Source organism: Triticum aestivum, chromosome 4D (assembly GCF_018294505.1).
Source record: "Triticum aestivum cultivar Chinese Spring chromosome 4D, IWGSC CS RefSeq v2.1, whole genome shotgun sequence".
Taxonomy (NCBI): Eukaryota; Viridiplantae; Streptophyta; class Magnoliopsida; order Poales; family Poaceae; genus Triticum; species Triticum aestivum.
Window position 1 is genome coordinate 415,922,505 of NC_057805.1, and position 25,657 is coordinate 415,948,161.

Here is a 25,657-nt window from a genome sequence, read left to right on the forward strand (position 1 = left end):
TACATGTCAAAAACATTTTTTGTAACAAGTGATCAACATTTTTTGTATACACATTCAATATCGTGCGAACGCGATGTCAACATTTTTCAAATACTTGTTTAACATTTTAATAATTATTCAATATTTTTCAAATACTCGTTCAACATTTTTAAATTCTTAAATACTTGTTCAACATTTTTAATACTTATTTAACAATTTCAATTACCTGTTCAACATTTTCTAAATTCTTGTTCAACATTTTCTAAATTCTTGTTCAACATTTTTGAAATACTTATTCAACATTTTTAATACCTATTTAACATTTTGAAATACTTTTTCAACATTTTTAGTTATTATTAATTTTTTTTCAAATACTTGTTCAACATTTTTCAAATTCTTGTTAATTTTTTTAATATTTATTCAACATTTTTTCAAATGTGTTTATGGAGAGTTTTTTTGTGATAGATACATATATATATATAGAATATTTGAAATTTTAAAGAAAAGTACAAATATAACAAAAGATGAGAACATAGAACAGAAACAAGAAAGAACAGGCTGTGGCTCCCACCCGGCTGGGCGGCCCGTATGGGGCTCGCTCGACGCGAGCGCATCTCATCCGTCCGGCACATGATTTTTGGGCTTCCATCCCCGGCCTCAGCCCTGCTCTGTTCTGTTTGGTCAGCTGGGCTTGTGTCTAGCCAATAGAGTGGGCCCACCCAGCCCGTAGCCGCAGGGAGGCAGCGAGGCAGAAGAGAGGGGAGTGCGAGCCGCACGGAAACGAAGCAGCACCAGTCCACCACCGTCCACCGGCGCAGGCGCTTCCGTGCGGCGCAAGTTCGGCGCGGGGCGTCTCCCTCCGTCACCACCAGGACGGGATCCAGAGTCCAACCCAAGTCAACCACTCCCAAACTCGCATCCGTCGCCTCTCCACTGCCCCCGCCGCCTCCCTCCGTCCGCCCGCGCCCCCCTCTCCGCCGCCGACTCGCCGAGGCGATCCGACTCCGAGATGCTGGCGCCGCTCCCTCGCCTGACGGGCTCCCTCCGCCCCCACTTCGACGCCGACCAGGCCTACCTCCTCCGCAAGGCCGCCCTCCAAGCCCGCGCCCTCCCAAGGTATCACCGCGCTTATCCCCTCCCCAACCCCAATTTCAGTCACCCGGCCCGAATCCGATGGTATCCCTGACGCTCTCGTGCTGTCTTCGCAGGCCGCATGACGAGTGGGCGCTCGCCCGGAGGTTCGTGCCCAACTGGGACGACGGTAACTCCCCCAAAACCCTCCCCGCCTGCGCTCGGCTGCTAGAGCCGACGCGACGGATTTGCGTGGGTGTGTGCGTGTCTCCCTGCGTTTTACTTTCTGAAATTGCCACCCATTGTTGCAGCTCCCAGCGATGTGCGCCAGGCGTACAAGCAGTTTATCGGAGCCGTGGTGGAGTTGTTGAACGGGGAGGTGGTGTCTGAGGAACTCCAGCAGGTTGCTCAGGCTGTCTATAGGTTGTTCGGCACGGAGTCTGACACCACCCAGAAGCCCCTCCAGAGAAGGTATATGCTATTGGTTTTTTAAGTGGAGAGCCCTCACATTAGCTGCTTTGCTCTGAATGCTGCCCACCATGTTTCCATATTTTAAACACGGTTAATTTTAGAAAGAACATATGACATAGCACGTTGCAAATGCCGTGGATCCTTTACTCATGATTTTATCTATCTCCGTAGGAATGAACTGGAACGACTTGTGGGCTACACCGTGCAAGACTCAGTTTTGAAAAAGCTAGCTCAGTTAGCTCAGAAGCTCTGTTCCCTTCAACGGGGGAGCATTCAGGAATTTGTACAGGAAGACACGAAGGCCGTAGATGGAGATGATACAAGTGAATTTGGGGCAAGCTTTGACTTCAAAGCACCTTCTCGTTTCATTATTGATGTTACGCTTGATGATGACCTACCATTGGGAAGTGGTGTACTGAGTTCATTTCAAGAGGAGCAGCATGATGCCAGCACTACATCTTGTAATTCAACTGCTTTTGCGGGTCCTGTGAATTTGAGGTGGCTAAAAGATCAGTGTGATCTGATAACTAGAAGTGGTGGCTCGATGCTCTCGGGAGATGAACTTGCAATGGCTCTGTGCAGAGTGCTACGTTCCAATAAAGCAGGCGATGAGGTGCTGCTATAATTTGCTTCCGGTATTCCCTTTGTTTATTGACTCACAATCATTTAACATTACAACCTTCCAACATTGCAGATAGCTGGTGAACTGCTGGACATGGTTGGGGATGGTGCCTTTGAAATAGTTCAGGATCTTCTTTCAGTAAGAGACTAATACCCTGTCATTATCTGTGTGCAGTTTATTTTGCATGGTTCTTCATACATGATACCTGGATCAAGTAATTAAAATAATAATTAGCTGTATTTCTGCAACTACTACGACTTCTACTGATATTCAACAGGACATTATACCTCGTAGTCCTGCATCCTTGCAACTTATTAATGTGATATAAACAAAACATGCCCGAGGATTCAGTTACTAGCAAATCACTTTATAAACATTCAGAACCCTGGCTGGGCTACATGTCCAAAGGCTAATATCCGGCTAAAATTCAGGCAGCAAACTGGCCAGGGGAGGAACCAGAAGTTCATTAGACATTAATTAAGTTATTACTATGATTGTTGGCTACTCTTTTTTATGACCCAGTGCATTATGTGGCCTTGTTCTGTTCATCTTGATAATTCTCATTCATAAGAGAAAGATTTATAGTCTATCCCTTGTTTATCTCTTTAATCAGTTTGACACATAATTTGTGCTTTCACTGTGGCAAGAATCGAGCAGCTATAGTTAACCCAGAAGAGTTCTTAAATTTGAGGTTCCCAACTTAACCATGAGATAGGTCAATCATGATGAGTCATGACATTCCCCTTCCAGAAAATCTGTAACAGTTTACAACGTAATGACTGCTGTTACTGCCAGTCCTTGCATTAACTTGTTAAAATCTGAACCTTAAACAGATCTTTGCAAGACCCCGAAGGCTATGTTGCCCTGATACGCTATGCAGTTATGATGATAAACTGTTGTAGCAGTATATATATGAACATGAGCATATGAGGCTATGAGAGACCATCTGCCATATGTTGCTTGAGGTGAAAAGTGAGAATGAGAGCCCCAGTGAGTAGCTATGCACATGTAGACTTGTCCTGCTCAAAATTTGGACCTTAAGGTATTGGATGTCAGTTATACATTCGTCTCAGATTTTGTGTAACCAGCACCTGATGTTAGATTTACCATTTGAAAATGTGACACTGGTAGTGATTGTGGACTGATAGATGTTGCTGCAAATATTCCTGTGGGCCTTCCTGCTTTCATTTTTCAAGTTAGAAGTTCAAGATTTCTGGCCACGATAGCAAGCTCCTAGTTTATCGTTGCGTTGGTCAATAACAGGAGGCTTTCATTTGTTTGTGTTAACGAGCAACTTCACTTGTTTTGCCTGTCTAATGCAATGGAACTGATTGGTTATGTCATCATGGTCTGCAGCATAGAAAAGAGCTAGGGGATGCAATTCAGCATGGATTGACGATACTGAAATCAGAAAAGGTGTCTTCAAATAATCAACCAAAGATGCCAACATATGGCACACAAGTAAGACTACTTTCTTCTATGAATTTTCTGATGAGGTGGGTAATCCAGTGTTAAATGACTTCTCACATCCACTATGCCTGCAGGTAACAATACAAACAGAGTATGAGCGTCAGCTTGATAAGATTAAGAGGAAAGAGGGAAGACGTGCCAAACGTGGTGCAGAAAATGGAATGAATGATTTTGGTGCCGATGATTTCTCATCCCTTCTTCAAGCAAGTGAAAGAAAGCAGCCATTTGATGACATGATTGGGACTGGAGAAGGGGAGAGTAGTTTCCAAGTAACCTCTCTTCCTCAAGGAACAACACGGAAACATATGAAGGGGTATGAAGAAGTGAAAATTCCACCAACTCCTACAGCACCGTTGGGACCCAATGAGAAACTGGTATTCCTATAGCCTCTTTATGTCATGGTACATACTTTTGTATTGCTTCGTGGATCCTGCCATATTTTTTCGAAAAGATTTAGTGAAAGAGGACAAGTCCTACATTACATTTAGTTTGAGGTGATTTTATGATCTCATGAAATGGTGAATGCCAAGTACCTACAAGGATCAATTTGCTCACATTTTCCTTGTATTAATTTACTGCATTAATCCAATTGATTGAAATAGTCATATTTGAACGCATGCAATCTTCCTTCTTTTTTTATCTATATTTTATTTCTGTAGCGAAATGGCTTAGCCTGCACCGAGTTAATTAGCCTTGAGCATTAGCAGGTTTGAACAAATTGCTGACTGCACACCGTTACTGTTTTTTTGTTGATTACAACACAACTTACTTTTTTTTTTCCAGATTGAAATAAGAGAGTTGGATGATATTGCCCAAGCTGCTTTCCAGGGATACAAATCACTCAACCGTGTTCAGAGCCGTATTTTTCAAGCCACATACAACACCAATGAGAACATTCTAGTGCGTAACTAAATCTACTATATGTGCAGTTGCACTTTCCATGTTCAAGAAGAGAGCTTGTGCCATTAAGTTTATGTGTACCACTGTTGTCATAGCTAACTTGCATAAATGTTCAGGTTTGTGCTCCGACGGGTGCTGGCAAAACAAATATTGCAATGATTGCAGTTCTTCATGAGGTATATACCTTGGTAAAACTTGCATAGTTGTTATGAAGTCTTGACTTTCTGAACCTTATCAGCGATTTTTTTCCCGAATCTTGTTGACGGGTTCTGCTTATTGATAAATTCTACAGGTTAAACAGCACTTCAGGGAAGGCATTTTGCATAAAAATGAGTTCAAGATAGTGTATGTTGCACCAATGAAGGTATTCTTCTTCCTACATACTCTGTTCTTGTTGGATGCTCTTATCATAGTCACTGGATTCGTTAGACAAGGCATGGAACCCTGATCTAGATCAGGGTCCGAACCGCTCCAGATAGAAGATGGTTCGCCATCCAATTCTTTGAAAAGATGGAACCACACTGTGTCTGCTCAACCCATGCTGTCTCCGCCACTAGCCGACCATGCTATTACGGTGGCTGCTCAACCGTTCCAATGTGCTTGCTCTACCATGCACCTTTGACTACAGCCGTCCTCGCGTCGCCATGGACAAGATGGTTGAGGAATGAATCGGGAGAAGTAGAGTAGTGGCTGCAACTGCAGTTCTGGAGGAAATTAATCAGTAGAAGTACAGCAGAGCAGTGGCTGCAAAATCAAGTTTGCAAATTTTTGTTGATAGCTTACCAAGCTGACCACTTGGTTGCAAAATCAAGTTTGGAGGAGGGCTGTGACTTCTGTAGTGCAGGGTGAGAGGCATAACAGAGCAGTGACAGCGGGTGGCTTTGGGTTAACAGCCACTGAGAATGTACAGAAGACAAATTTTTTGTTGGGCTGGGCTGGCAACTGCCCAGGCCTCCCTCTGTGTTGCTATGTGTGTACAAAATCCATTGATTCCTACACATTGCTTATCAAATTTTACTGATTAGCGAACCTCATATTTGGTTCGCGAATCGGAGATGTGCACCCTCTAAGCGAAGCCGATTCGTATTAGGTAGAAAATTGCGAACCACAAATTTGAATTGCGGATCAGGTAACTATGGTTCTTATGATCACTATATTTATCAAAATTGTGTTATGTAGGCCTTGGCTGCAGAGGTAACGGCAACATTTGGTCGTCGACTATCTCCATTGAACCTGGTTGTTAAAGAACTTACAGGCGACATGCAGTTGACCAGAAGTGAGATTGAGGAAACACAGGTATTATCTTTATTTGTTTCATTATTTAAACTTGTGTTTCTGAGCTGTACTTTTTTTAACCTTGTGAACTGTACTTATTTGTGCATTACCCAGATGATAGTGACTACTCCTGAGAAGTGGGATGTCATTACACGCAAAAGCAGTGATATGGCACTGTCAATGCTGGTCAAGCTGATAATCATTGATGAAGTGCACCTGCTAAATGATGATAGAGGGTCAGTAATTGAGACACTAGTTGCTCGAACTCTTCGCCAGGTCAGTTTTGGAGAGAAAAATAGGAGCCCATCTATTCGCTTGTTATGATCAAAGGGGTGCTTATATTTAACGATTTCAAAAAGTAAACTATAAATCTTTGTAAAAACTATAAAAAATAATAAATGGACAGACTTAAATTGACTACATTCTCATAGGACCATATCATATGCCTGTTCTTCTCTAGATATTGTTTCTTGTTATGTCTGATCCATATTTATGAGTGATCTGAATTTGACAGGTTGAGTCCATGCAATCAATGATTCGCATTGTTGGCCTATCTGCTACACTGCCTACTTACAAAGAGGTTTGTTACCTTCAATATCATGTCCTCTACCTGAGTCCATGCAATTAATTAAACCATGGGGTTTCTCATTTTCAGGTTGCAGAATTTTTGCGGGTTAATGCAGATACTGGCCTTTTCTACTTTGACTCGAGTTACCGTCCAGTTCCTCTTGCTCAACAGTACATTGGAATCACTGAAAGGGATTACGCCAAGAGAAATGATCTATTCAATAGTATTTGCTATGACAAGGTCTCTTTTCTTTTGTATCGTAGTTCCATCTGGATTTTGTCATTCATACAGATCTTTTTAACACTATATCAACTTGTTAGGTTGTGGAGTCCATTAAACAAGGTCATCAAGCATTGGTTTTTGTACATACCCGCAAGGATACAGGGAAAACCGCTAGAACCCTAGTAAGTAATAGTTTCTAATAAGAGGATTTTTGCGTGGGGTAAATGTTACTGTTTATCAAGTATCCTGGCATTGCCATACTTCTATATCTTCAATGTCTGCGCATCCTTAAGCTTTTATTTATCTTAAATTATCTGTTGTACTCATGGTTTACCAATATGCCAAGCTATGTATCGTCCCGTGCCATGCTAACTTCCAGCAAGCCTTACTCCATAAGTTCTTTGAATGTAATAAAATTATGCTTCCACAGTGTTATTTATGTTTTCTATTCATAAGACACTCTTCAGGTCCTCTTGTTTCTTTTTTTCTGATATCTGTATTCATTTTTCAGTCGATTTCAGTTGCACATTCTTATGTCATGCCTTGCAGATTGACCTAGCTGCAAAAGCAGGGGAAGTGGAGTTATTTTCAAATGCAGACCATCCCCAATACGGATTGATCAAGGTATACTTTACCATTCTGGTTTTATTATTAGCCTTAAATCTAGTAATTTTTATTTACCTAGTCTTGTGTTTGCAGAAAGATGTCAGTAAAGCTAAAAGTCGTGAAGTTATAGAATTTTTTGATTCTGGATTTGGCATACATAATGCTGGAATGATGCGTTCTGACCGAAATTTGATGGAGCGCTTGTTTGCTGATGGTCTCTTGAAAGTAAGTTGATGGTCTCTTGAAAGTAAGTTTCTGTGCAACCTTCAGTAGTTTCAGTCATGTGCTAACTTATTTCGATTAGGTCCTTGTTTGTACAGCAACATTGGCTTGGGGAGTGAACTTACCAGCTCATACAGTTGTTATAAAGGTTAGTGTCTATTTGTTTTTTTTTCCATGCCATAGAAACATTTTCCTTGGAATCTACATGACTTATTTCTTAACTAAATATTGGTAAAATAAATTACTGTCAGCATATGTTATTTTATTTAATTCCATCTAGTAACTTCTTTAGGGGTAGTAAAGTAATTAATTATAGATACTGTTAATAGATAAAAGTGTTATTTGGAAAGGTCATACTAAAAAAAACTCAAACAGTTTAGTGACTTGTTTAGAGGTAGTAAACTCAGTAAATATAGATACTATTAATAGATAACAGTGTTCTTTGGAAAGGTCATACTCAAATTATCTCTGCAAAGGTGATAGTAAAAAAACTTAGTTTAGTTGGTTTAGATGGATGCAAATCAATACCCTTCTTATGATTGTGCTATCTTAAATACATTTTTTGGCCAATCCAAGAATGCCAACATATGTTTCCAGTTGTCTACAATCGTTTTTCCCCCAATGTACTGTACTGCTGGCCTGCTGCATAAAGTAATATATTACCAACAAACAGGGCACACAATTATATGATGCTAAAGCTGGCGGATGGCGAGATCTGGGGATGCTCGATGTGATGCAGGTACCTCCCTGAACTTGTCGTGATTTTGCATTCCTTCATTTCTATTACTCAAATATTATATTCTAATGCTCTTTCATTTCCTTATTAGATCTTTGGACGTGCTGGGAGGCCACAGTTTGATAAAAGTGGTGAAGGAATTATTATTACGACGCATGACAAATTGGCTTATTATTTGAGATTATTGACTAGTCAGCTTCCAATAGAAAGCCAGGTCAGCAAACATGTGATCTTTTACAATGGAGGATATTAGAACAAGCTGTGAACGATATCAATCAAATATTCTTCTGTGTCCAGTTATAGGTTAGAAGATTGAGTTGTAGAGGCGGTGTATCCGGTGAAACTGTGCGGTTTGGTGGAAATTCTGAAAAATAAACCTTAGAAGTTCTAATTTTCTTGAAAAATGACAGTGTAGTGGGGGATATATTCTAGAGCTCTGCAAATATCATGGTCAAACTCAATCAAATAGGTGGGACATGAAGAGGAGTACTTGCTGGAATAGTGTCACACTTTGTTGACTAGTATTTGTCCTGTATATTCGATCGATTTTGCCCTTGAAAATACACAGAGGACCCTCCCCTACATCTGCTATTCTTTTTCATAGAATTTTTCTTCCCTCTCTATCTCTCTAAGTCTATGGTGAGCTTTTCACTGCACATTTTGTTTTATACCTTGTTTTTTGTGCTACCTTGCATCTCTTCCAAGTTGCATCTCCTCATCCCCACCTCAACAAAATCTTGGTTTGTCATGGCATTAGATAAGTACACGGACCACTGTGGATGATCTAATACTAATTAATTTCCTTAGCAGGGTAGTTTCTTAGGACTAGTTAATAGTTACTAATACCTTAAACATTGCTAATTTGCAAAGTCGCAAGTTTTTTCTTTTTGAAATGTAGCCTTGGCAAGTTGGTTGATTGCTGTAAGTTTTTTCGTGACCACAATTATTTTGCAGTTCCTTGGATCATTGAAAGATAACTTGAATGCTGAGGTTGCCTTGGGAACTGTAACAAATGTCAGGGAGGCCTGTGCCTGGCTTGGCTATACATACTTATTTAGAAGGATGAAGACTAATCCTCTGGTGTATGGGATAACTTGGGAAGAGGTGATATTTCTCCCACTGTTCACACTTTTTTTTATGTATAAAATCAATATCACTCTTTTCAGTGGATGGCAAATTTTCTAGTGTGGTTTTTGATATCATCCGAGTAAAATAACTGAAAAGCAGTCCTTGTACATAAATTCTTTTAACATCTGTTACACTGTCATAGTTCTTTTTAACGCATTAATTCTTTCAGAAATAAGTCATGGTCCCTGTATTCTTAAGAACAACCATTTTGTATCATGTCAGAAACTAGATAATTTATTACTCTTTGAGGTGTTTCACTGAACATATTGGTACCCAACACTTCTTTGATTGTGACAACATTTTAACTTGTCTAACCATTAAGGTGATCGGAGATCCTTCCATGGGTGCCAAGCAACGGTCATTTATTATTGATGCTGCACGTTCGCTAGACAAGGCTAAGATGATGCGCTATGATGAAAAGAGTGGCAACTTCTACTGCACAGAGCTCGGTCGAATTGCAAGTCACTTTTACCTTCAGTACTCCAGTGTTGAGACATACAACGAGATGCTTCGTCGTCACATGAGTGAAAGTGAGGTAGGCAGTTGGTTTATCTCCTTTTGTGGTTTCTTTGTTACAGCTCGTGATGCTCGTGAAGTTTTATTGACGTTTCTTGATACCTACCTCAGGTGATTAACATGGTGGCCCATTCCTCTGAATTCGAAAATATCGTAGTTAGAGAAGAAGAACAAGATGAATTAGAAACACTTGCCAGGAAAGCATGCCCATTGGAAGTTAAGGGTGGGCCGACTGACAAGCATGGGAAAATTTCAATTCTCATACAGGTTACTGTTGAAGAACTGTCACTTTTTTCATTTAGTTTGAGTCCAGGAACATTCCTAAGTTGAGGAATTTGATCTATTTTCAGGTTTTTATTTCCCGTGCCTCAGTTGACAGCTCCTCCTTACACTCTGATGCCCAATACATTAGTCAAAGCTTGGGTCGCATTATGAGGGCGTTGTTTGAGATTTGTCTGCGAAGGGGGTGGTCTGAGATGACATCCTTATTATTGGAATATTGCAAGGCTGTAGATCGCAAAATATGGCCACATCTCCATCCACTTAGGCAGTTCGATAGGGACATTTCTCCTGAGGTTGCTATTGGTCATCACTTTTTTTTTACCATCTCGTCTTTCTCTCGTCTCCCAAATATAATTAATGCTCTCTGAACTAGATATTGTGGAAACTTGAGGAAAGAAATGTGGACCTGGACCGTCTTTATGAAATGGAGGAAAATGACATTGGAGCCCTCATTCGTTTTTCTCATCAGGGAAGGGTATGTGTAGACTTACAAGTCATGCATATATGGTTGATTCTATTAGTTTGAGCTAGTGACTATACCTGATGAAGTTAACACTTTTTTTTCCTACTGAAGTTGGTTAAGCAGTATGTTGGATACTTCCCACATGTCAACTTATCTGCTTCCGTTAGTCCAATCACCAGGACTGTTCTGAAAGTAAGAGCTGGTGTCAACTCAATTATTCTGATGTTTTTTCTTAAATTAGTTCATTATTTACCACTTACGCGATTACTATGATAATTTATAGGTGGACCTGCTTATAACTCCTGAATTTGTGTGGAAGGATCGTCACCATGGCATGTCACAACGATGGTTGATTATTGTGGAGGTGTGTTAATCTACACATGTTATGTTTTTGCACCTGACACTAAATCGTTTTAGAATTGTAGCAGAGTTGAAAAAACTTATCTAATGTATAGTACTGGACTATGGTTAGTGTACTTACAGTTTGGTGTGATTATTTGAAGATGCCACTGATATGAGTGTGCTTAGAGACTAGTAACTGCAGATACGGACATACATCTATATACATCGTCATCATTCTGGGACTTAAGACATCAGCTCATTGTGTATGCAGTTGTATTAAGAACTGTACAGTGAATCAAATTCTGTAACTTCCATTTATGGGTGCCAACCTAAATTTGTCTCATTCAGTGTTAAGTTAGTTACTATTGGATGCGTGTGTACCAGCAACTGATAAGGGCCAAAGAATTAGCTTATACTCCCTTCTTTCCAGAATATAAGGTGTATCGATTTTTGTGCAAGTCAAACTTGTGTATGTTTGACCAAGATTATAGAATAAAATATCAACATCTACTTACAAAATAAATAAATTATGAAAATACTTTTCATGATGGATCTATTGATACAAATTTGGTACTGTAGATATTGGTATTCTTTTTCTAAGAACTTGGTCAAACATGCACATGTTTGACTTTTGAAAATTTTAATACACCTTATATTTTGAAACGGAGGGAGTAACAATAATATTTGTTTACAGGATTCTGAAAATGATACTATTTATCATTCGGAGCTCTTCACACTGACAAAGAAGATGGCAAGAGGTACACCTACAAAAATGTCTTTTAATATACCGATCTTCGAGCCTCATCCGCCGCAGTACTATATCCGAGCTGTATCAGACTCCTGGTTGCATGCGGAGTCAATCTTTACCGTCTCTTTTCATAATCTTACCTTGCCTCAGGTGAATTTAGCAATATCTTATGTCAGTTCCACAGTGTTTACATTCCACTGTCAAATCTTGAATTCTGCATGTGTTTCCTGCAGACACAAATAACACACACTGAACTTTTGGACTTGAAGCCTCTTCCACTGAGCGCTCTTGGCAACAAAGCATACGAAGATTTGTATAGATTTACCCATTTCAATCCCATACAAACACAGGTGCACTTTGGATTCCATTTATCTTTTGTCTTGGTTGTTTCATGCTATGTTTCAGCATGCTAATGCTAGTGTATTTGCACCACATAACTTTCTAGTTAAACGTTTTCGATACTTCAGTTCAGTATTCCTATAGCAATTTACCAATCTGTTCCTATTAGTGGAAGTTATCAAATTCTTCCTCCGTTCCTGAATATAAGTCTTTTTAGAGATTCCAATATAGACTACATACGGAGCAAAATGAGTGAATCTACACTCTAAAATACGTCTATATACATCCGTATGTAGTTTCTATTGAAATCTCTAAAGACTCATATTTAGAAACGGAGGGAGTATTCCTTTTGCTGTATGATGCCTGGTGCATACACTGTTTGTGCCGGCTGATTCCAGCTTAATGTACCTTTTCCTTTAATGCATATACTTTCTGACCTGATGATTTTGTTTTCCAGGCTTTCCATGTTCTTTATCACACTGAAACTAATGTGCTCTTGGGAGCACCAACTGGGAGTGGCAAGACAATTTCTGCAGAACTAGCAATGCTTCATCTTTTCAATACCCAGCCGGACATGAAGGTTTGTTGATTGAATTCCTGTATAAAGCCGAGATATTTTTTGGCATTGATATGTTTTGACACCTTTTCAGGTAGTTTACATTGCTCCTCTAAAGGCTATAGTGCGAGAAAGAATGAATGATTGGAGACATCGGCTTGTTACTCAGCTTGGGAAGAAGATGGTTTGTAGCATTCCATCTTTTCTGCCACCAATACATCATCGTGCTTAATGTAATTGAAGTGATGCTTTTGGCAGGTTGAAATGACTGGTGATTTTACACCAGACATGGTGGCCCTATTATCAGCTGATATCATAATTTCGACCCCCGAAAAGTGGGATGGGATTAGTCGCAGTTGGCACAGTAGAAGTTATGTTATGAAGGTCTAATTTTTTTTATTTCTGCGTTGGCTATTTTATGTTTTGCTCTGTTTCTGTAAATTATACGGAGTATATAATTTTATTTTAAGTTGCACTGACTTGTTAGCTTGCTGATGATAGGTTGGACTCATGATATTAGACGAGATACATCTTCTTGGAGCTGACCGTGGGCCTATTCTTGAGGTAACCCTTCCATACGCACAACTTGATAAATGCTTTTAGTAAATTACACTGTAGCCTGCCTATGAACTCAGACTCTTGTTGATGTTAACATATTATATGGCCTCTCAAGTAACTTCATTTACTTTGTACTACTATATCTCAACATTGTACAACTTATCGTCTTTTACATTGATTCACCTCAATACCATATGTTCTGCTGTGTTTATCCTTCTTTGAAGGTGTACTTACAATTGTTTACAATGGTGAAACTTCTTATTTCAGGTCATCGTATCAAGAATGCGATACATATCATCACAAACGGAACGTTCAATTCGGTTTGTTGGTTTATCAACAGCATTAGCCAATGCTCGGTATGTTTCAAAGGGATACTTTGGCTTGCATTTCTCTCTATCCGCTATTACATCAGAATATCCTTATCTACTCTGTAATTTTATAGAGCTATCTATGTGCTTTATGAGTTCTGCCCGCGTATGAACTGCAGAAACAATGCCATGTCATCATACATGCACCAGTGTTAAATCGTATTTAACCAGTGGCTCCCCTGGTTGGGGTGGGGGGGGGTCCTGATCAATGGATTCAATTAAGGGTACACATATTTTAAAAATAAATCCTATGACATGAGTGCTAGGAGTACTCTCAGTGTATTTGAGAACCATAGGTGTTATTATCATGTAGGGCACGGATTTGGTGCTCTCAACAACTTGAAAGTGTTGTTTCTCATCTTTTTACTGATATGTATCATGCAAAAACAAGTGTATTAGCAAAAAAATCGTACAAAAGCATGTCCATTTACGAGCTCTACACGATGAATGACTAATACAGTTAGAAAACACAAAAAATCATATTGTTGCATAGATTTTGCTAGTACACCTACTTCTATGGTATGTACATCTATGTTATTTTTCCACCTTCGAGCATGTTATGCATGTATATTCTTTTCTTCACCTTCGAGCATGTGGGCCCAGGATAGGCTTGTCATGTACCTGTATTTATTTTCGTAATGTGTATATGATCACCGGATCACTTTTCTGTGTGGGCTGACCACTTGCATCTACCATAATACTTCAGTGACTTGGCCGATTGGTTGGGCGTCAGAGATGATGGTCTGTTTAATTTCAAGCCCAGCGTGAGGCCTGTACCTCTTGAAGTGCATATTCAGGTAAGGAGGATTTCAGTTGTTCTGTAAGATCCTTGTTTGGTTCAATAACAACTGCCCATATTCTCCAGTAGAGTCACTTTCCTCATGATGCTGGCTTTAGGCATGAAGATACACACAACCATTGCTTTTTAAAGTTGTATTTTAAGAAACATATTCATTTATTAATTCTTCTGCATTCTTGGATGACCCTTTTTTTAACCCGCAAGCAGATATTTAGGCAAGGTAATCGTTAGTTTTGTGTTACCTCGAGGAGAGAAAAATATTTCCGGTTCCCCATCTGTGGATAGTCAATTATTTATTTGATCGTTACATGTTTTGATATATCACAGCTTAAAAGAGGCTTCACAGTTTACATCATAAATTTGTATTGCCTTTTTTCCACAAACAGGGATATCCTGGGAAGTTCTACTGCCCGAGAATGAATAGCATGAACAAACCAGCATATGCAGCCATATGTACTCATTCACCTGATAAACCAGTTCTCATTTTTGTGTCATCACGTCGACAGACGAGACTTACAGCTCTTGATCTCATTCAGGTAGAATGCTGCTCTGTTTTTCTGTCACTAAGAAAGTATATAGCTGGCTACTATCTTATATGTGTTGTACTCTATATTGCAGCTTGCAGCATCTGATGAGAAACCAACGCAGTTCCTCAGCATGGCAGATAACTCTCTAGACATGATTCTTTCACAAGTCACTGATAGCAATTTGAGACATACACTTCAGTTTGGAATAGGTCTGCATCATGCAGGTCTAAATGATAGAGATAGATCCTTGGTTGAGGAACTCTTTTCAAACAACAAGATTCAGGTGTGTCTTGTTTGATAACTGAATTTCTTGCTAACAGGTTCTTTGTTACACTTCAGTATGGTTATTGCAGTCTATTTTATATGAACTTGGTCACATAGTTGAGCAAAATGTAAACATAATTTATTGTTTTGGCAGGTACTAGTATGCACTAGCACACTGGCTTGGGGTGTCAATCTTCCAGCTCACCTGGTCATAATCAAGGTGACATGATGCTTCACATTTTCTTCATCTTTGACGACGTTTATCTGAGCACTCACTCCATTCTTTTGTAGGGTACTGAATACTATGATGGGAAAACAAAAAGATATGTTGATTATGTTATCACAGATATTCTGCAAATGATGGGTCGTGCAGGCCGGCCACAATATGACCAACATGGCAAAGCTGTTATTCTTGTTCATGAACCAAAAAAGAGCTTTTATAAGAAGGTAGCATGTTACTTTGTTTACCTAACGAACGGTCCGATGCTTATTCATCTTGAGTTTAACACTCGTTATTGTAATTGTTTCAGTTCTTGTATGAACCGTTCCCTGTTGAAAGTAATCTGAGGGAGCACTTGCACGATCACATAAATGCAGAGATTGTTTCGAGCACAATTGGTAATAAAGAGGAGGCAATTATCTATCTTACTTGGACTTACCTATATCGCAGACTGGTATTTATCTTGTTCTCTTTCCTAACTATGTTCTTTTAACTTATACTTAATTGGACAATTTTTCATGTTCACTGTTTCAGGCTGTAATTTTCTCTGGTCAAAACCATAATTAACATGGATACTAAATACTTTACAATTGATGTACATACGTTGAATATATACAACTGTTGTGTTTTCCTGTTGGTTTAAACCTGTTACCCTTAAGCTATTGATAGAAGTCCTTCATTATATCGTTATGAAATTCTGATGTGGCTATATGCATCTATTGCAATGTCTGTTCGGCAGGTTGTTAATCCATCTTACTACGGATTGGAAGATACTGAAACATATACCTTGAATGCTTATCTCTCGAGGTGATAAACAAGGACCTCATTTAGCTTAGACCTGCCACTAGCTTTAACATCACATGACAGTCTGTCTATCCTGCTTTGTATAAACAGGTTAGTGGAAACTACACTTGAAGATCTTGAAGACAGTGGATGCATAAAAGTGGATGACCATTCTGTGCAGTCTTTAATTTTGGGGAAAATAGCTTCACAATATTACCTTAGTTACCTTACCGTCTCAATGTTTGGGTCAAATATTGGTCCCAATACATCATTGGAAGTAAGTACAATTGATGCCTTACTTATTCGGTAGTTCTTTATTTGGCTGTTGTAGCACCAGTTGATTTGGAATAGCTAGAGGATTAATAGCTCAGACTATTTTCTGCAGGCCTTTGTGCACATACTGTCAGCTGCTGCAGAATTCGACGAGCTTCCTGTACGTCATAATGAGGTGAGTTTCCCTATCAACCCTTCTTTTCCAAAAACCAAGCATTCCTCCATTTTTTCTATACAATGATAAAGGATTATAGTTCCTTCGACAAATCCTGTCAGTCCTTGACATGAAAGTTTTAAAGGAAAAATTGCTAAGGACACTCAAGTCCATGGCATTTGCTCTTTGTCACCCTAATTTTTGGCTTTGCTCCTGGGAAGCGAACAAACAAGAGAGATAGACTGGGAGACTAGAGGCGTGTATCTGCACATATGTACCATATAGGTAGATTCTCAATGGAATGATGCATCACACCCATGTGCACACTTTGGCTTTGCATTTTGAAGAGCATGGGGTTGGTGTAGCATATGCAATAGGGAGGAGGTGGCTGAAATGTCTCTTTTGCCCTTGTGTGTACCAGGCAATCACACCATGTTACAGTAGCCCCAACTGATTCGGTTGCATCATCTTTACCATTGCTTCCAATTGTCTAAAAAAGGAAATTCTTATGATGCAAATATTCTGCCACAGCCTAGGAAAAAGGCCAGAAAACAGAACACAAATTGTGCATCGTAGCACTAGATATACCTAAATTGTTAGCAATTCACAGCAGATCTTTTTGTAGAATAGACAAGGCATAAAAAGCACAACTGTGTACTGTAGCATGCATCCGTCGGTCAGTCCATAGGTATAGGTTCACAAGTACGCATGCACAATGGAAAACAGAACTTTCACGTGATCCCTCCTAAGACAAACAATATCATAGTAATTTGTGCAGCTCGTTCTTGCGAATGCATTTCAGGAAAGCCACAAATTTAGAGTGTGAGCAACGGCGTGAAATGTCTTGTCCCACTTTTGCCACATTAGAAGAAGAGAAAAGTATGTTTTTGGTCCCTCAAGTTCCCACAAAGTATAGACTTGGTCCCTCAAATTTTTTTGGTATACATCTGGTCCCTCAAGTCTCAAAACCGGATAAGTTTGGTCCTAAACCAGATTTTGAGCACGTTGACCGGTTTTGACCGCAACAAAACCGCCCGATGAACAGTAAATTCAACAAAAAAAAAATTCAAGAAAATCTGAAATTTTTTGGGGTCGAATATGCTTGCGTACGCAAGATGTGAACAAAATTTCGTTCTCTTTCGGCACTCAAGGAGCTCGTGGTAAAAAAACAAAAATATCTGCCTGATGAATAGTAAATTGAAAAAAATCAAAACAAAATAAAAAAAATCTGAAATTGTTTGGGGTCCAATATGCTTACATGCGCAAGGTCCGACCAAAATTTTGTCATGAAATGACATCGGACGGGCTCTAGCAAAAAGAAACAATTTTGGCTATTTTTTTGTGAGCAAAATTTTGTTTTATTTTTCACCAGCTCCTAGAGTGTCGAAAGAGCATGAAAAGTTGGTCGCACCTTGCGCATGTAAGCATATTGGATCCCAAAAAAATCAGATTTTTTTGAAGTTTTTTTCCTCCAAATTTACTGTTCATCGGGCGGTTTTGTGGCGGTCAAAACCGGTCAACGTGCTCAAAATCTGGTTTAGGACCAAACTTATCTGGTTTTGAGACTTGAGGGACCAAATGTATACGAAAAAATCTTGAGGGACCAATTCTATACTTTGTGTGAACTTGAGGGACCAAAAACATACTTTTCTCTTAGAAGAATAGAGTGCTCTGGTTTTCTTTTTATTCAAGGCAATTATCTATTTGTTTGGAGGTGGAAAAATACCATACATCCAGTCCATCAAAACATTATAATCTTAGTATAATACCCTGAACTTGATTTTGTGACAATGTTATCTCTGTGATTGCACTTATGTTTTTCTCCTATTCAGGATACCTTGAATCGAACACTCTGCGAAAAGGTCCCTTATTCAGTTGACCAGCACCACCTTGATGACCCACATGTCAAGGCTAATTTACTCTTCCAGGTAAGCGGAGTTCAACTGATGTTAAGGCTAATACATACTTTACAATGTACCGTGAGGTGTTAAATACCTTCTTCTTTCCATGTTTGCCTTGCAGGCACACTTCTCCAGAGCAGAATTACCAATTAGTGACTATATCACTGACTTGAAGTCAATTCTTGATCAGAGCATACGTATTATACAGGCTATGATTGATGTATGTGCCAACAGTGGATGGCTTTCAAGTGCATTGACATGTATGCATCTCTTACAAATGATCATACAGGTGAATGCTGTTGATTCAGATTTTCTTTCATTTTGATGATCTGTGGTAGGCTGGCAGCTAGGTTCTGTACGGAAGGATAACATTGTACTAGTGTCAGAATTCCAAATAGGGTTTTCTTTATCAACTGAACTTCAATTTTGTTTTATCAGGGTCTCTGGTTTGAGAGAGATTCATCACTCTTGATGTTACCATCCATGAATGATAACCTTCTAGATCATCTTAAAGGCAGAGGAGTTTCAACAGTTCTGAGCTTGCTAGATCGTTCTCGTGAAGAATTACACAAGTTGCTTCAACCGTTTTCTGCTGCAGAGTTGTATCAGGTACTACTTTGGACTTCCATTGCACTGCCTTTGGAAGAACACTCCTATGGAAGAACATTTGTTTCCCTAGCGATCTTAGATATCTGCTGAAATATATGATGGGTTAATTAGATAAATGCCACTCCAATTATGGCGATCCATAAAAATGCCACTGCAATTTCCAAACTTTAAAAAATGCCACTGCAATTTTGCAAACTTTGAAAAAATGCCACTGGAAATGGCATGCAATGGCATTTTTCAAAGTTTGGAAATTGCAGTGCATTTCTCGGAATCGCCAAATTTGGAGTGGCATTTATCAAATTAACCCATATATGATTGGCAGTTACATATCTGTATTCCCATCTTTAGCATGGAACAGAAGTGCTACCAAATCTGCTATTGAAAATTACTGAGAAATAGTATAATTTGTGTTAGGCTCAGCCACTTATGCTTTTGTGTTGTGCCCAAGAGTTTCTAGCCTCATAGTAGCAATAAGCATATTCTGTTTGGAACAAAAATGTTTTGAAACCTTGGGTTTTCACGTAGTGTGGTGCAAGTCCACACTTTTCTTTTATCCAGTTCTCTTTTACGGCTTGTATTTTTTGAGAGGTACCTTTACAACTTGTATCACTGGATAGTTATGTCATCCATGCAATAAAGGTCATTTGGTAATATCCTCGATTCCTCGTACCGCCAGATGGAAATGAAAATCATATTGTGAATATTATGTTTGTATTATGCAGGATCTGCAACATTTCCCTCGCCTTGATGTTAAAGTTAAGCTACAGAATGAAGATAAGGAGCAGTCAAAACCTCAAATGCTGAACATTAGAATGCAAATTAAAAATACGCGTCGTTCGCCAAGAGTATTTTCCTCTAAATTCCCTAAGGTTAGTGACTATGTAAAATTGCTATGATTTATAAGTACTGCTTGCATCTCATTGTCAAACATATGGCATTGTATCATTGGATCAGACTGCTGTTACATAAGCTAAACTTTTGTCCATTTATGGCCTCAAATGCAAGATTCTAGTGCTTTCTAATAATATACTAGCGGAAGTTTCACGGAAGTTTCACGACCTGCAAGTCGTATCTATGGTATTATCTACTCCCTCTGTCCTATAATATAAGACGTTTTTTGGCACTACACTGTCAAAAAACATCTTATATTGTGGGACAGAGGGACTTAATATAGGGCCTGTTCGGATCCACTCCACTCCACAACTCTGCTCTGGGAGCGGGAGGAGCCGACCCGAACGCTGCAACTCCCTGGGGTCGAGAGAGCGGAGCGATCTGCAGATAAAAATCATAGAGCGAGGAATGAGGCGCTCCGCAGATCCTGGAAACGAAAGAGTTTGTCAAATTTACGGCAGACTGCCACCGATAAGTGGCATACCGATTCGTTCGTGATATGTCTCTCGTGCCTTTTCTATCCGACCACCTCCCCTCCGTATGGGCCCCAGGCCAGATTGGGCTTTCGGCCCATCTCATGAACCAGAGCGGAGCGATCAAGCCGAGCAGTTTCCTCGGTCTCACGATTGATGGAGGAGCCGGAGCTCGCTTGGAGGAGCCGGAGCGTAGGATTTTGTGGAGCCGGTGGATTACCGAACATATACTTACAGGTGGATGGAGTAATTTTACAAAACCCTTTGACATGATAGTGGTACTTTCGAGAACTGTAATGTATGCTTCAGCGGTATTATACTACTCCCTTCGTCCCATAATATAAGAGCGTTTTTTACACTAGTAAAAGGCTCTTATATTATGGGATGGAGGGAGTAGTAATGAGTAATCCAACATGATAAATATAGCCTCCAAGTTGGTGTTTGATTTAAAAGATTGGATAAACAAATCCACATGGAACTTTTTCAGTAATTTTGAAACATTTGAAATATTATACAAGAACTTGATAGGTTTGTTGAAAGTTTCAGTGTACCAACAAGTAACTTAAGCTATCTCAGGTAAAGCCCCATTTCTCAGCCAGAAACAAATGTGGTAGGTGGCAAATAATGAAATAACCATACATTACCTCACAACTCTGATTTGCTACTGGCATATCAAACTTGCCATGTGTCAACAATCACGAAGTCTCCCTAGAATTATTACCCTGTGCAATGAAAAAACGGGTGATAGATTCGGCAAAGCAAATAGCAGAAAACAACTATTTGTGTAGTTGCGAGTTTGACGTTTTTACAGAGCTTTCCGGTGTTCTAAGAAACTGTTTGTATACTCATGATATCTTGTGCTAATAATTGCCTGTTATACTTGTAACTGACTGTTACTATATTAGCTCCAATGTGGTACTCGTAAATCCTCTTTAGCTTCAATATTATTGCCTTTTGGACTTTTTATCAATGTTCATTCCTGAAGTTCAATAAATGCCTTTGCATTTAACTTTCCATGCTGTTTTCTGTAGGCGAAACAAGAAGCCTGGTGGCTGGTCCTGGGGAATATTACAAGCTCGGAGCTATATGGTCTGAAAAGAATTAGTTTTGCAGATCGTGTGCTTAACACTCGCATGGAATTGCCACCGATGTTGAATATGCAGGTAATAATTCCTCCACATGTGAATTGCTAGACTAAGCAAAGCTCACTGCGAATATATTGTTCTGCTTGAGTGACTTGACGTTTGTGCCCAAGAATCGTCGATTTTTTTTTACTTAATAAACAATAATTATTGAGCAGCAATCTAAATGATGAGCCTTACTATGCTAGAGCCGACACCAAATTGCCAATATATTAGCTCTGCCATATACCTTTTTACCCTTGCCATGTTTGGCCATTCACTATGCATCTGTGTTATTCAGTGCTTCAGTTTGTTGTATAAATGTTGAATCTGAACAATATGCAGACCTAATATGTCCATCCATAGTTCTTGGTGGATTCTGTCAGATTGCTGTATAAACTTGGGATCTAGGCAAATGCACGACATGTTTTTTCTTCCAATGAAGACTCGTATGATTTCCATGTGCTGGCGTTGTGCTTAGATAATTACATGGTCCTTTTTTCTTGCACTTTTAAATATTTTGACGAGAGGATACTCTTTTCAGGAGGCAAAGCTGATTGTTGTGTCAGATTGCTACCTTGGGTTTGATCAGGAGGTCTCCCTTGGGCATCTAGCGAAGGTCTAATTCTTCCGCGGACTAGCAGATCTGCTTTTGTGGAACTCAGCTCCCAGGAATCCAGATATTCAAAATCAAGCATGCTCCCATGCTCATCAGAGCCTTTCTGGATTTCGCTGTTGTATAGGTTTACTTGAGTGTAGCTAACAACACGTCTCTTGTAATGCTTATATATACAAATCGATTGTGAGGTGGTTTTGGGCCTCCTACGATTTGTACACGTCTCTTTTGGAAGAAATGAACACCTTTTTAAGTGTTTTTTTTGAAACGAGGCAAAAGATTTGCCATTTTCATTGAATAAGGAGAAGAGTACATCACAACCCCGCCAAAGCGGAAAGGGCAAAGGCCTGCTCTCGCGGCATCAAATTACACAAATGTTTGGCGCCCGCCATAGCCCAGATAGACGCCTTCTCCTTAATAGTTCGCACTATGACCGCCACAGGCGCCGCCTTGGTCCTGAACACGCGTGCATTTCGTAATTGATATCCTTTTTTAAGTTTACTTTTCCATATGCCATAATTGATATCCTTCACCTCGCTATCTATCTGTAACAGCGCTGCTCCGGTTTTGTTCGCACGGCTGAGTTTTTTTTTGACGTGACCGTCTCATAGCATGCAATAGAAAATAACCATCCCTTTGTCAGTCGCGCCTGCTGTTGATTCTGTTTCCGGCGGACTTATCATGGAGTGAGAAATTGTTACTTTTAGATCGTCGGTATTTGGCTAAGTAGTTGTATATTTTGGAAATGAAACTCTACTTTGATGTGCAAACTTCGTTGACTGAGAAATAGAAAATCCAGAATATTTGTACAAAAAAAGTGGCGGCAACTCCGGCTGTTAAGACTAGTGGCACCGGGCATGGTAGGCCGTTTGTGCTTTTCCGTTCGCATCAACTGAGCCAAGCGAGGGTGAGCATGACAGGCAGAGGCTACATACTCCGTTTCCATCCACTCGAGCCGCCGTAGCCGCCTACTCTCCGATCACCTTCAAGTGATCTAACCGTTTTCACGAGTTTTTTAACACGGTACATACGCAGACGCTAATATATACAAACATACACTCACCCCTATAAATATACGTGCACACACCTTATCTTATGAGCATCTCCAAGAGAGTGACCCGGCACATCATTTTAAAGATTGATGAAGTCATCACAGACGCTTTCATGGTCGATGGTAATGTCTTCTCCCACCGAACGCACATCGCTGAAAGGCTTGGGATAAATCTAGGCAAATGCGAGCACCAGTGTCAAGTCTGACTTGAACTCTGATGGGCTGTAAATATCATTGTCCTTCTAACCATCCAACCACAAATTGGTTCGCTCGTTTCCATGAGTTGGGTCACGTGCTAGGTGCCATTACCATGACGAGACGGGATGCGTTGTCATGTGTGTTGACTGCACAATGAATAGATGGATGAAAATGTCATGCGATTTAGAATTACCGAGGGCCAAAAGACTTTTGAATCTTTGTGCTCGCCATTACACCATATCCTAGAAAAGACTACTTCCCAGGGTCTGCTCCACCCTCTAAGAGTGGGAAGCCCCCTCCTACTAGGGTGTCACTATATGCGGACGATGCAACCATTTTTGTTGCACCAACTAAAGAGGATATTCAGACTTCAACTTTGGCTGACTTCGGTGATGTCATTGGGCTGGTCATAAACTGCACCAAAAGCCTTATTGCACCTATTCGATGCGCAAACATTGACCTCGGGGACATTCTTCGGGCCTTCGTGGCAGTCCGCTCCTCCTTCCTGACGCGCTACCTTGGTTTCTCTCACTACTAGGAAAAGGGCTATAGATGGAATGGCCACTAATGGCGCACCAGACATGTGGTGCGCCATTGCTATGTAGCAGTGGCGCACCATGTGCTGGTGCGCCATTAGTAACAAATTTTTATTTTTTATTTTTCCAGACATACTAATGGCGCACCAGCCACATAGTGCGCCACTACAATATTTTTTTTATTTTTTACTTTTTTGCAAAACTACTAATGGCGCACCTGGGACAGTGCGCCATTATTGTCTTTTTTTGTTTTTTTTTGCAAAACTACTAATGGCGCACCACCAGCAGGTGCGCCATTAGTAACCCTGGTTACTAATGGCGCATTAGGTGGTGGTGCGCCATTAGTAACCTGGGACGAGCTAGATATTTTGGACAGCCACACCTACCCACTCACTTTCCCCACTTCATTCTCTCCTCCTCCTCCTCCAAGCTTGTCTCGGCTGCCTCCTCCTCCTCACCTCATTTGCACCATAAATTCATCCAAATTAAGTGGTTAAATTACCTTTTTTTGATAGATAAGTAAGGGGGAAGCTATCTTTATGTTGTTCTCCCTCTCGAACAACGTGCATATGCACTTTTTATGGCCTAGCTAGATCTATGTATGTTAGTGGTGTTGCATATATGTTTGTGTTTGCAGGTACCGGTATTTGAAATGCGATAGTTGCCAATATTTTGCCGGAATGTTGATTCATTTCCGTTTCGGCGAGAATTTTGGCACTATGTATTCTTTTTGGTCCTATTTTTAGGGAAAGTCATGCCAAATTTTTTCTTGGTTCTAAAATATCGTTTTGCTCTACCCCGCAGGCGACCATGGTCCGCACGATGACCGAAGGCATCGTGAATAGGTTTTTGAGCTCCGCGAAGGCCGAGATGCTTGAAAAGAACGAGACGGAGATAAGATGTCCGTGTCGAAGATGCAATCTGAAGAGCCTTATTACGGACCCGGATTCCGGGCAGGTGCGGGACCACCTGCTCTTGCGTGGTTTCATGGATGGCTATCGGTGGCAAGGTGATGAAGATGACTATGAAGTCGTCCATGGGGGTCGGGCAAGAAATGAGGATGGGCAGCAAGACAACCACCGCGGCTCGGGCGGGCGAGAAGACGAAGAATCTCCAGGACATGATCACGACGGTGATGCTGTACACAGTCATCATGTAGAAGATGCCGGACATGATGATGAGGAAGATGCGGGAGCAGACGAAGGGCATGATCCACCGGCGAAGCAGACGACGATGGACCATCGATGGGCTGGGTGCAGGACCCTCATATTCAAGAGCTGCTTCTCAAGCAGACGGATAACGCAAGAGCTGCCGCCCGAGAGAAAGCCAAGCTGGATCAACTGGAGATAGACGCGGTTACTCCATTGTATGAAGGATGCAGGCCCGAGGATACCCGCCTGAAAGTAACGCTCATGGCTCTGGAGATGAAGGTAAAACACAAAATGACCGACGCCTGCTTCGACGAGAACATGTCATTCTGGCACGAACGTCTTCCCAAGGGGAACAAGTGCCCGACCAGTTTCGAGGAGGCGAAGAAAATCGTGTGTCCTCTGGATTTACCGCACGTGAAATACCATGTGTGCATGAACAATTGCATCATTTATCAGGACGAGCACGCGGAGTCTACCATATGTCCGGTGTGCGGCGTCACTCGATACAAGAAGAGGAAGAAAGCTCCTCGAAAAGTGGTGTGGTACTTTCCGATCACTCCTCGTCTGCAGCGGTATTTCGCGGACCCTAAGGTAGCAAAGCTCCTGCGTTGGCACGCGGATAGGGAGGAGAAGAAGTGAGAAGATGAC

The 25,657-nt window shown here is 40.5% G+C and overlaps 1 protein-coding gene across 1 annotated transcript; it reads left to right on the top strand.

The window, feature by feature from the left end:
* The first annotated feature begins 755 nt into the window (after positions 1-755).
* Positions 756-22,341, top strand: LOC123098258 (DExH-box ATP-dependent RNA helicase DExH14). Its single transcript, XM_044520201.1, has 49 exons — positions 756-1,095; positions 1,188-1,240; positions 1,362-1,521; positions 1,693-2,134; positions 2,216-2,281; positions 3,500-3,604; positions 3,688-3,987; positions 4,397-4,513; positions 4,630-4,689; positions 4,806-4,877; positions 5,693-5,809; positions 5,903-6,064; positions 6,303-6,368; positions 6,444-6,596; positions 6,677-6,760; positions 7,128-7,202; positions 7,278-7,409; positions 7,489-7,554; positions 8,080-8,145; positions 8,234-8,356; positions 9,097-9,246; positions 9,593-9,805; positions 9,898-10,053; positions 10,137-10,361; positions 10,442-10,543; positions 10,643-10,723; positions 10,815-10,895; positions 11,568-11,771; positions 11,855-11,971; positions 12,418-12,540; positions 12,611-12,700; positions 12,775-12,900; positions 13,018-13,080; positions 13,342-13,430; positions 14,149-14,239; positions 14,628-14,777; positions 14,860-15,051; positions 15,187-15,252; positions 15,324-15,479; positions 15,563-15,706; positions 15,992-16,059; positions 16,147-16,312; positions 16,421-16,483; positions 18,295-18,390; positions 18,485-18,652; positions 18,802-18,972; positions 19,695-19,841; positions 21,368-21,499; positions 22,002-22,341. The coding sequence occupies exons 1-49, from the start codon at positions 989-991 to the stop codon at positions 22,080-22,082; spliced, it is 6,237 nt and encodes a 2,078-aa protein (XP_044376136.1). The 5' UTR covers positions 756-988; the 3' UTR covers positions 22,083-22,341.
* Positions 22,342-25,657: the final 3,316 nt, after the last annotated feature.